At 45.3% G+C, this 12,441-nt stretch overlaps 2 protein-coding genes across 16 annotated transcripts in view; one reads left to right on the forward strand and one right to left on the reverse strand.

The window, feature by feature from the left end:
* Nucleotides 1-12,441, forward strand: part of GGACT (gamma-glutamylamine cyclotransferase) — a 51,411-nt gene that overhangs the window by 9,216 nt on the left and 29,754 nt on the right. For 7 of the 14 annotated variants that reach the window (XR_014155565.1, XR_014155566.1, XR_014155567.1 and 4 more), the window contains exons 2-3: nt 8,415-8,914; nt 10,171-10,299. Coding sequence is in view for 4 of the 14 variants with exons in the window: in XM_081858373.1 (XP_081714499.1) it covers nt 8,432-8,905 (474 nt within the window). In the remaining 10 variants the exon portion in view is untranslated. Of the gene's footprint in view, nt 1-8,414; nt 8,915-10,170; nt 10,658-12,441 lie in introns of those variants that run through there. The other 7 variants (XR_014155571.1, XR_014155572.1, XR_014155574.1 and 4 more) reach the window with 3 other exon arrangements.
* Nucleotides 11,210-12,441, reverse strand: part of PCCA (propionyl-CoA carboxylase subunit alpha) — a 240,178-nt gene continuing 238,946 nt past the window's right edge. For both annotated transcript variants that reach the window (XM_081858120.1, XM_081858119.1), the window contains exon 24: nt 11,210-11,570. In XM_081858120.1, coding sequence (XP_081714246.1) covers nt 11,502-11,570 — 69 coding nt within the window. In that variant the 3' untranslated portion in view covers nt 11,210-11,501. The remainder of the gene's footprint in view (nt 11,571-12,441) is intronic.

Here is a 12,441-nt window from a genome sequence, read left to right on the forward strand (position 1 = left end):
AAATACTATTCTTTATTTTTGCCACAAGGTGGCTAAATAACCTTCGAATGCTGGTGAAAGGGTTGTTTTATACAAATGACTACAGAAAATGAAGGTTTCAAGGTTAGTCTGATTTCTTTTGAAATCAGTCTGTTACTTTTGAATAGCATATGAAATATTTGCATAGCCATTAGCAAAAAAATCCAAAAAGCTGCACTGTTGTTAAGGTAAAGGTAAAGGTACCCATGACCGTTAGGTCCAGTCGTGAACGACTCTGGGGTTGTGGCGCTCATCTTGCTCCATAGGCCGAGGGAGCTGGCCTTTTCCCGTAGACAGCTTCCGGGTCATGTGGCCAGCATGACTAAGCTGCTTCTGGCGAACCAGAGCAGCGCACAGAAACGCCATTTACCTTCCCACCAGAGCGGTACCTATTTATCTACTTGCACTTTGATGTGCTTTCAAACTGCTAGATTGGCAGGAGCAGGGACCAAGCAACAGGAGCTCACCCCGTCGCGGGGATTTGAACCACCGACCTTCTGATCGGCAAGCCCTAGGCTCTGTTGTTAGGGCCACCTAAAATAGCACAAAACAGTTAGCAAGTTTTCATGTTCCCTGCACAGCTTTTCTCGAACTGGGTTGGGGATCACCAGTGGGCCTCTGAACTGCCGTCCATCCCATGGCCATGCAGTAGGTTTTTGGTTGGACGTATGTGCCAGCAGCTCCAAAAGTAATAATGATCAAGGAATAGAGAGGGAAGATGTTCTAGGAGGAAGAAGTGAATGTTAAAAGGAGGTTGGGGTGCGACAAACTGACAATCTGGGTGTGGACACAGGGTACGTGTAAAAGTGGGAAATGGGTGGCGCTGTGGTCTAAACTTGCTAATTGAAAGGTCGGCAGTTCGAATCCATGCAACAGGATGAGCTTCCATTGCTTTGTCCCAGCTGTTGCCAACCTAGCAGTTCGAAAGCATACCTGTGCAAGTAGATAAATAGGTGCTGTGGTGGGAAGATTAACAATGTTTCTATGTGCTCTGGCACTCGTCACAGTGTCCCGTTGTGCCAGAAGCGGGTTAGTCATGCTGACTGCATGAACCTGAAAGCTATCTATGGACATACGCCAGCTTCCTCTACCTGAAGCGAGATGAGTGCCGCATCCCATAGGCACCTTTGACTGGACTTAATTGTACAGGGGTCATTTACCATTTTTCCTTACGTGTAAAAGAGTGTTAGTTTTTATGATGTTATTGCACTTACCAGTTTTTTTGTTAGATCCCTTTGTTGTCTGGTATCAACAACAACAAAAATTAAAACAGATTTCACTGCAAAAAAAATGGTGTCTAGACATTCCATTGTGGCAACCTTAACCTGGGTTTAAGATGCCATTTGATGATAAGTTTCTAACACTGGTTGTAACTGCTGGAGAAAATATGGTCAGAGAGGTTCTCATCTCTATATGTGGTGAGATTGTCTGAAAGTAGTGACCTACTGTGATATGACCTGTAGGGGTGTAATAAATAAATAAACAACAGGAGGTGACATTATGCCCATTAATGATGCTCCTAAATATTTGGGATGGAAAGAACAAAAATACCCTGCATAAGCCCTAGATATGTTTCATGTTAGTTGCAGCATGGATGGAATTGATTAAAAATTGGAAAACGTTTCACATTAGGTGCCTGGTTGTAAAGGCTATGGCAAAGAACCAGGCAATGAAACTGACATTTAACATAAAGTTGGCAAAGGCGATGGGCTACTGTGCAAAGTGGAACTTGTTTGCTGTATATATGAAGGAATGCCAATCCAATTTTGCCATGCTTTTGCAACAGACTTTAACACAAGAGACAAATAAGAATAGAATCCAAGACGTAGAACAAAATAACAAAATAAGAGCACAGAATGTTTAGCAGAACCTTTGCAGATGCGAGGAACTGTTTCTGATTTCAGTCATGAAAACTCTCCCTTTAAGAAACTTATCCCTCCCCCCACAAAAAGTATAGCTTCATATGCACAGTAAAGAAATTGCTTAATGTAAATGAAGCATATCTTTTGTGGGCAGATGCTGTACTTACTATGGAGATTTTAATGTGCATTTTCATTTCCCCTCTTTATATTTTAACTTATTAACTCTGACAAGTAACCTCTTGGTTGTGAACAATTTAATTCACAATTCACTTTTTCTGATTCAAAGTGAACATGAGTGCCCTAATCCCCTAATGGGAATTAATTGCATGTTTCAGTGCTTAACTCTGATCCTCTCTCAATTCCCACTGGGACAAGTTTCTTCCTAAAGGGTCTGTGTTTGTTATTCAAAACACAATCTGAAAGATAATGATTTTTTTTTTCCCCTCCCAAAGAGGAACTGGAGCAACCCAATATTAATGTTCTTTCCTTTGTAGGAGAACAAGCTGTAGCCTCTTAACCCATTTGATGTCATGAAGGGTAAACATACAATGCTGAAAGTGGATGAAATATCAGGGCAAAACAGGGTGGCATTTTGGAAAGACAGCTCCGTGGTTTTGAGAGAAGAGCCTTGTGTTTTCGTAAAATAGTATTCATTTCTACAGCACTGAGGTGTATAAGAACCATGTTAAGTCCTGGTGGTCAAAAGGGATGTATTTTTTTAAAAGGCAGCCCTTTGACCCAGTAAGCTTAATTTTACTCTGGGAATTTTTCAGCAGTGCTTTTTGAGTGTGTAAAGGTTTTCACAGAAACACTGTCAATTTCCATAGTGTATGAGGAGCTGAGTCTGATAAATTTTCCCTGCCAACTTTATTTTACTGTGTTTTATTTCTATCTCTGTTCCTCCAGGAAGCTGAAGGCAGTATATATGGTACTCTTCTTCCCCTTGTTATCCTCCCAACAACCTGTGAAGTGGGCTAGGCTAGAGCCAGCCAGCCGGTGGCATAGCTTCATGCTCCAGCACTGGGGGGGGGCAGAGAGCAGGTGGGGGCAGGGCTGGCACATGTCCTGGGGAGCGGGGCGTGCTGCCTGCGAGGGCAGGGTTCCCAGCACAGGCGGGGGGGGGGGGGGCAGCCGCAATGGCACCCTGCTGGGATCGCGCTGCTGGGAGCGGTGCGCTCCCCCCGCACTCCTCTTCCTCCGCCAGTGGAGCCAGCGACTGGCCCAAAATTCCCTTGGAGAATTTTCTCCCTAATGGAGAATTTGAATATGCCTCCCTAGCTATAGACTAAAACTCTGATCATGAGTCCACACTGACTCTCAACTAGGGAGATGGGAATAGAACCAAGGACTGCTAGGGTCATGTTTGTAGGTGCTTCACTGGTAATTTCCAGATTGTGTGTCAAGAGAGAATGGCTTGTGAAATGCATGTGAAATGAATTGTTAAACGCTTTTGTGAGGCCTACGTACTCCCTGGTAGAGGCAGTTGCTGGGACTCTGCAGGTTCAGACCCTCCAAGTGTCCTTATTTTCCAGGGACAGTCCCAGATTTACAGAAGCCGTCCTGGTTTCAGATTTGATCCTTAGGATGTTCCTCTTTTCATAAGATAAATGTTGGAAGGTATGGAGTTATGTGACCCCAACCCAAGGAGATAAGTAATTATACAACCTTTAGAACAGTGTTTCCCAACCTTTTTTGGGCAAAGGCACACTTGTTTCATGAAAAAAATCTCGAGGCACACCACCATTAGAAAATGTTTAAAAAATTAACTCTGTGCCTATATTGACTATATATAAAGTAACTCTCTTTAATAGGCATCAAATAAACACAAAGAAAGTACCGGTATTTTATAATTACTTTATTATGAAATAGTAAGTACCGTATTTTTAGGACGCTCCGTCCCATAGGACGCACCTACTTTTTTGGGGGGGGGGGAAATAAAGGAAAAAAAAATTTCCTTTATTTCCCCCCCCAAAACCAGGTCGGGGAACAGTGGGATGGCGGTGCTGCGCCTCCCCACTGTCCCCCGAGCTTGTGGGGCTGGCCCATGTCTGCCTGGCGCGAGGGGCGCTCTGCTTCAGGGCGCCCCGCGCATCGGGCGGCAGGCTACAGTCCGCAGCATGGGGAACCCTCTGTTTCAGGGCGCCCCACGCGCCCCCCGTGCGCAAGGCTTGCCAACACAGCGCGGAGCACGGGGCGTCCTCTGAAGGGCGCCCCGTGCTCTGCGCCGCCCGCAAGCCTTGCGCTCCTGGGGGGAGATCCCCCGGGTGCGCAAGGCTGGCCAACACCAGCGCGGAGCACGGGCGTCCTCCGAAGGAACGCCGCCATCCCGCTGTCCCTCGACTTGGTTAGAAGGCTGGGGGGGGGGAGAAGCCTGCTCCTCCCCGTCGCCAGCCCCGCAAACTCGGGAGACAGCGGGAGAGGCGTAGCGCGCCCACCCGCTGTCTCCCGACATGGTTTGGAGGCTGGCGGAGGGCTTCCTCCTCCCCCAGCCCCGCAAGCTCCCAGAGCTCTGGGTCCCGTTCTGGGGGAGGGGGAAGCTCGGGCTTCCCCCGCCCCAGCCCCGCGTCTCCAGCCGGGAGACGGTCGCGCTTTAGCCCCGTGCGTGCTCTCCCAGCTGGAGAGGTGACGCGCGCCTATGGAGGCTCCTGCCATAGGCGCGCGTCACCTCTCCAGCGGGGAGAGTGTCGCGGGGGGCTGCTTTAGCCCCCTGCGTGCTCTCCCAGCTGGAGAGGTGACGCGCGCCTATGGAGGCTCCTGCCATAGGCGCGCGTCACCTCTCCAGCGGGGAGAGGGTCGCGGGGGGCTGCTTTAGCCCCGCGCGACCCTCTCCCCGCTGGAGAGGTGACGCGCGCCTATGGAGGCTCCTGCCATAGGCGCGCGTCACCTCTCCAGCGGGGAGAGGGTCGCGGGGGGCTGCTTTAGCCCCGCGCGACCCTCTCCCCGCTGGAGAGGTGACGCGCGCCTATGGAGGCTCCTGCCATAGGCGCGCGTCACCTTTCCAGCGGGGAGAGGGTCGCGGGGGGCTGCTTTAGCCCCCTGCGTGCTCTCCCAGCTGGAGAGGTGACGCGCGCCTATGGAGGCTCCTGCCATAGGCGCGCGTCACCTCTCCAGCCGGGAGAGGGTCGCGGGGGGCTGCTTTAGCCCCCTGCGTGCTCTCCCAGCTGGAGAGGTGACGCGCGCCTATGGAGGCTCCTGCCATAGGCGCACGTCACCTCTCCAGCCGGGAGAGGGTCGCGGGGGGCTGCTTTAGCCCCCTGCGTGCTCTCCCAGCTGGAGAGGTGACGCGCGCCTATGGAGGCTCCTGCCATAGGCGCGCGTCACCTCTCCAGCCGGGAGAGGGTGGCGGGGGGCTGCTTTAGCCCCGTGCGTGCTCTCCCAGCTGGAGAGGTGACGCGCGCCTATGGCAGGAGCCTCCATAGGCGCGCGTCACCTCTCCAGCTGGGAGAGCACGCACGGGGCTAAAGCAGCCCGACTCGCCCGCCTCCCACCCACGGCACACCCGGCAACCTCTCGCGGCACACTAGTGTGCCGCGGAACACCGGTTGGGAAACACTGCTTTAGAAGACATCTGAAGACAGCCCTATATAGGGATTTTTAATTTTTTTTATATATGTTGGATTATGATTATTATGAAAAAAATAGTACATCTCTATTTTCATTGGAGAAATGTTGGAGGGTATGCAGGTTTCACAAGTATATAATGCCTACTGGATCACCCCTGTCAACATGCTTGTAGACACCATCTGAGAAATCTTAAAAAGGTAAGGAAAACAGGATGTACCTTTGGAGAAGCCATCTTAATTTTTTTAGTCTTAGGTTGCTTCCAGACAGAGCTCCTTGTGCTAGCCAGGTCTTCTGTTTATAATGTTTGAATTGAATTTTAATTGACTTTGCACACTGTTGGGAGTAGTGCACTTTTTTGTTTCTACATCTATGCTGTATCCACACCAGTGCATGTGACATCATTGCTGTGGGTTGGGCCACGTGCTGCTCAGCACGTATTCACTGCTAACTCTTGTGGGAGTTACTGTTTTATGAGCCCATTCTAACTTTTTTAATTGAGCTTTTAATTACAGCTAAAATAATTTCCCAGTTTTTTATTACATAAAAGTGAGATATTTATGATGTTACAACACCATAATCAGAGCATGATAGCATTATGGTGTTATAATCATGCTTTTCCTCAACTGACTGAGGGTTGGGGACCCAAATTGGGTCATTAAGTGACACCCATCACAAATGTTATAATATGTGCTAAGTGGCGATAGGTTCACTTTCCCATAGGTCATGGCTCACATCAAAGCCACACCCTTTTAACAAGAATAGTGCTAAAGACATCTGTACCGGGGGAGGCTGAGCAACCCTTCTGTTCTTCTGAATTTTGAGGGAGTGGGCATGAGAAAAGACTGTCCAAGAAGACAGAAAAATTGCAGGGGAAATACAGGAACACAATAATTGGATGTCTTCTCGGATAGTATTTTGTGAATGCCCTGTAATTAGGGAACGAGTGGAGCATGGCCATTCCACATGAAATGACTAGACTGGAAGCACAGTCTCTTCTCTATTCTATCACCCTGGCTCTCTTAATCTTAACATTCTCTGAAAGTAAACCTCTTGAACCACAATGATGAAATGTTGCTCTGCTTTTTATTCAGAAAAATAGGCACTACATCCTCCCTTAATAAATAAATGAACTGTTATGAAAGAATAGGAAAAAATTGAATATGCCTCATAATGACCCTCTGTGTAAAGTGAGGGCCAGGTGTCCTGCTCACCTTCTGAAGATTTTCTGCATCTGGCAATTAAAGACCAAACTGCTGTGTTGGAGGGGGGGAGAGACTGTCTCTCCTAGCAGTTCATGACTGATAGCAAAATTTGGGGAAGCATCAGATGTTCTGGGCTTTAGTTGGACAGAAACATCATGAAGGGAGGGAGAAAGGTTCATCTGGGAGGCAGAATACTTTGAACAGTAGCCAAGGAATAAAATGGAAACCTTTTCATTACTTTAGTAAATTGGAGGCTCTTTTGCCCTACACTGGGAAAGCTGTTCCCAAAATAGAACATCAAACTAGTCAGCCAGGTGTATTGCAAAACACTAGCGCCACACTCATGCCAAAAGCTAGAGTCACAATCTGTGACAGAAATCTCCTGGTGAGAAACATCAAACATTTTTGGAAATGGTGTAATGCAATGAAGGCTAGGTCTTTGGCAGGATATGAGCAGTGACCATTGTGTAAGCCTTGCAGATTTGACTTTTGAGGAAGCTGAAATTCAACCTGTGCTTTAAAGCTGGAGTAAGAATTAGAGGCTTGTCTGACCAAGAGCCGAGAAAATGGCTGCCCTTGGAATGAGGCTTTTTTCAACCTCTTGCATCAGCTCCTAGCTGGGTTGGGGTAGAAAACCCCAATCCCCCTTACATGGTGAGATTGATGCCACTGACCTGAAGGTTGAAATTGACTAAAGGTTGGCCTTCCCAGAGTGTGTGTGGAGTTCTTGACACTGTCGCCCCCGAGTGTTCTGGTTGGCATTGTGGAGCCTGTTCTACTCTTTGGTATACCTTGGAAGTAAGAGCAATGAAAAATGTTTTGTGTGTTTCTCTGTCTGTCTCTTTCAGACTGTAAGTGGTCTATAAATGGAAATAATAAGAATTAAATGCACTAACCCCAATGGGGGGGAGGGTTTTTTTGGAGTAATATTTAAGTGACTCTGACTTTGTATCCTTTTCTCTACTTTCAAAAGTGGTGGTGTATTTCACACACAATCTTTTGGTGGCTTATGGATTTCCAGAGCTGGTCCAGTATTTTGCTGAATATTCCAAACTTGCACACATCCCTCCTGTGAATTTGTTTTAATATCTGTTGGACCCAAGGAGGTAGCATTGTTAAAATAACCTACCACCTTTGCATTCACAGGGATTGTAATAATTGTGTTTTAGAATTATTGATCATTTATAGACTTTATTTAAAAAATGACTTTTTATTTTTTAAAAAATAGATTGCTTCTGAGACATATTTAATACACAGATTGCAGGGCAGGTACTGTACACAATGGCTACATCATGTACATGAAGGCCTGTCATAACTTTTGATAATGAGTATGTCAACTGGAATTCATATACAGTAACCAAACCAACCACATACATGCTCACTTGCAGAAAGAGTTGGGTTGTACATACATGCTGAAAACAATGGGATCCTGAAAATGGTTGCTTAGATTAGATGGCCCTGTTCATAACGAATCTTGTGACCACATACACTATTACATGAAGGAATTAGACAGTGTGAACTGATAACTGGAGTGCTTGCTGTCGAACAACAAGCAACCGTTTCTTATTTTTGCTATGATCTTTCCTTTCTTCCTTTTGACACTTGTATTGTAAATTATAACTGGAGTTAGAAAAATAGCCAGCTTGTATTCCTTGGATTGTTTTAAAGCAACCGTATTTGCTAAATATTGCTGTAATAACAAGCTTTTAAGGAACAATGTTTACACAAAGTGCGATAATGTATCAAGGCTTATTTTTGTTTATTTCAGTTCCTTTCGTCAGAGGAATGGTTCGTGTCTTTGTCTACGGGACCCTTAAGAAAGGCCAGCCCAACTACCCGTACATGATAAATGGTGCTAATGGGACAGCCAGATTCCAGGGCAGGGGGCTCACAGTGGAGAAATACCCCCTAGTGATTGCCGGGAAATACAACGTTCCTTATTTGCTGAATATCCCCGGAACGGGACACCGTGTCACTGGAGAGATTTATGCTGTCAATGACCAGATGTTGCAATTCCTTGATGAGTTTGAAAGTTGTCCAGACATGTATCAGCGAACCCCAGTGAGAATTGAAGTTGTTGAGCAGGAAGATGAAAGTAGTCCACCTGAAGGGATGCCAGCTGTTAACAGCATCCTGGAATGCTATGTGTATAGCACCACCACTTATCAGCCAGAATGGATACATCTCCCTTACTATGACAACTATGATTCCTTTGGGAAACACGGGCTTCCATATGTACTAAGGGAAAACAGAGATTGAAACTGGAAGGTAAAAGCTGATATGGACATATTATCAAGAGGTTGAGTAAAAAATCTAGCATTTTTACAGAAAGTAAGCACTAATGTTTCAAACCATAATATAGTTGCCTTCGAGCCAATATTTTGGGGTCCAGTCAGCTTTTCAGACTAAACTTGCCTAGTCATGCAAGATGCATGGATGTCTTTAATTCTGTAGTTCTCTGTTTAAAACTTGATCAAGAGGTGGAGGGGGGAATACTGTTTTGCAAAGCAAAGATAAAATACTGCAGTATTTCTAGCAATGAACCTGGGGATAAAGAACCTCCAGCTTACAACAAGCTTTTTGCATTACTGTACAACCTTCACATAAGCAAGGAAATGGCCCTTGTAAGAGATCCATTAATCAAGCACTGTGAGACAAATGAGTTCGCTAAGGGAATTCTCTTTGCTGATGCCCTCAAAGTCCAGTCCTCTGGCTTTCAGGTGCTCTAAGTGGGCATGGAGGGCAAAAATGATGAGAGCATCAGGCTCTCATGATATGTGGCATTGTTCTGGAGTGGCATTGCTCTGGAACAACAAGTTAAAAACTTAAGAACAGCCCTGGTGGATGAGACAAAAGGCCTACTTAGGCCAGCATCCTTTTTCTCACACGGACCAGCCAGATGCCTATGTGAGACCTACAAGCAGATCAGAAAGGCCATGTACCTCTCCTGCTGCTGTTCCCAGCAAGTGATATTAGAGGCATGTTACCTCTGATCCTGCAGGCAGTATATCACTAGCATGACTACGAAATCCGTGAATTGAAATGAGTTGAGATCATAGTGCTGCTAGGAGCCAGATTTGTCAAATGGGCCTTAAGAGCTCCAGAGAAAGTTATGGTTCAGGAATTGGAAGGAACTAAGAATATTGACTCACAAAGTGAAGTCCAAGTGATGTGGAGTCCTCTGCCTCTTCATTTATTTGTCCACCTTTCTGGACATAATAGTTTCTATTCATTAAAAAAGTAAAGGGACCCCTGACCACTAGGTCCAGTCGTGACCGACTCTGGGGTTGCGGCTTTCATCTCGCTTTATTGGCCGAGGGAGCCAGTGTACAGCTTCCGGATCATGTGGCCAGCATGACTAAGCCTCTTCTGGCAAACCAGAGCAGCGCACGGAAACGCCGTTTACCTTCCCGCCGGAAGTTAGTTATCTACTTGCACTTTGACGTGCTTTCAAACTGCTAGGTTGGCAGGAGTTCTATTCATTAGGTTTTAGTATATTTACATTCTCTTCCTGCCTGTTTCAGCTCCATAAATGACCACAGACTACTGAACAGAATCAACAACCTCTTTTCATTTATAGGTCAGAATTTTGAAATATGCCAGCAGGGAAGAAGGCAGATTCTCAAGAAAACTGCAAGAAAGCAGTTTTTAAGGTTGGTTATATTCCTTAAGTACCCAATGTGACCTTGCTGTACAACTGAAGGGCAGAGCAGTTCCTGATATTAATTAGACACACAATGCTACTCCTACTATTGTATTAATTATCCTACTACTTAAGGCTGTACACATACAATTGCTCACTTATGTTCATGTCTTTGTTTCAGCTTTCTCTCTTATACAGTCCAGTCATTCTTTTGCTTTTGTTAGGCTTCCAAGTAAAAATAAGGTGATGGCAGATTGTTTTAATTGTAGAGTGATAGTGGTATAAATTTTGACAAAATTCATTTTATTAATCCTTGACTGTAAATAATGAGAAAATTTGTAATAGATATTTTTAAAATTGTGTACATTTGTATTACTTACAAAACCGCTTAGTATGATTTACTTAAAACATTTGTCATTATTATAGTAAATTAAATCTAGATGTGGGGACTTGCTGTGTAGGACACTACTACAGTCACAAGAGTTATGACAGTGCATGCACCTGGTGTGGGGTGATAAACAGGATCAGGCTAGGGTCTGTTTGTTCTCATGATGAGCTTCCAGCCCTACTTTCAGTAGGGAGCAGCTGCACTCAGGAGTTCCCAGTTGGAGGCTCCTGAGTAAAACCAATCCCCGTGGGGCTTGCATTTCACACCAGATTTAAACGGTACTGAATACAAGTGTCACTTGCCAAGGAAGAACTGGGAACTTCCTTAAGACTCCTGATTGTTGCTTTGCAGTCATATCTTTTCCTGCCCCACGCCTGAGGTCATATATAATGTCAGGATCATTGTCAGGTTTAGTTTAGCCCATGAGCTAGAGGTTCCCCATGCCTACTGGCTAATTAAAACTCACCCTTTACATGTGGAGACCCAGTTTTAGGTTAAGGTACCAAAGTTGTGACGGCTGTAAATGACACAGTTTATATGCAAAAATGCTTTTATTAATTTGTTTGACAGCAGTAGAACTGCAGAAGAGAATTACAAATCCCTTATGTACAGGTATTTATAAAAGGAGTGATATGAGATCCAGAGGCAATTTTAAGTTCAGTCTCAGCAATATGGACCCTTGCCTCTTGTTTAAGATAGTTTTAAAAAATACCATAGCATTGTTTTAGTTTACATAATTTGCTTGCTACCTTAATGTTCATTTGAATTTGTGAAGGAACATAGAAGGTGCTAGTCAATTGTGGCAACATATGAAATAAATAGTTTCATTCCAGTTCCACAAGCTCATCTCCTTCCCCGACAGTTTCACCAGCTTTGCAATGTACAGCTTTCACCTGCAGCGCAAAGGAAGGAAAAATCAATTTGATTCTGAAAACAAGGCCAAGAATCTTTTTTTAATTGCAGTTGGCTGTGCAAAGAAAATAAGTGGTAGATTTCCATTTTAAAGACCTTATACAACATGAAACAGAAATCTAAAAAGCATGTCCTGGAACATAATCAAACACATTGCCCAAGTTTTTAATTGTGCTTCATTTTATCCAAAACACTTAAGAAGTTTGTTTTTCTCTGTGTGTTTTAACATCTGGATTTTTTAAAGGTGATTTTGGTAAATATCAGACAATTTTTACACTATTTTAAAATAGCGCTGTGCTTGATGCTGGTTTTGTTTGTTGCTTTTCATTGCTGCAATTGTTTAGCATTTTTATTGTCAATCACCTTTGGTGCTTGTGCCAAAGTAAATCTACAAACTATGCAAGAGGTTTGGTTGGTCCCCCCACCCCCAACTGTAAATGTCATAACCATTTCTGTAGAAATGGGCTTTAAAATTCAAATACACACTAGGCCTGGGTGATATATTGCCCAGGACCAGTATGAGGAGCAGACTGCCACCGGGTCCGTCTGCTGGAGGGAGTAAAGAGTGCCTTCCTCCAGCGGGTGCTGCTAGAAGAGGGACTCAGGAGCAGAGGTGGTTTCACCAGCGATATACCGCTGAGTGAAGCCACCATCCAAACTCTGCCCTCATACGGCACAGAGGAAGAAACAAGCTGTATCGGTGAGGCGCTGATGCAGTTTCTTGTTCTCTCTGCTTCTTTAAACTGCTGGACTGTGCGGTTGCCCTTGCCTCAGCCAAGCAGTTAAAGGAGCACCCAGCCCCGCACTGGCTCTTGTGAGCTGGTGGCTCCATGAAACTGTGCAGCTGATGGG

Source organism: Podarcis erhardii (assembly GCF_964252035.2).
Source record: "Podarcis erhardii genome assembly, chromosome: 4".
Lineage (NCBI taxonomy): Eukaryota > Metazoa > Chordata > Lepidosauria > Squamata > Lacertidae > Podarcis > Podarcis erhardii.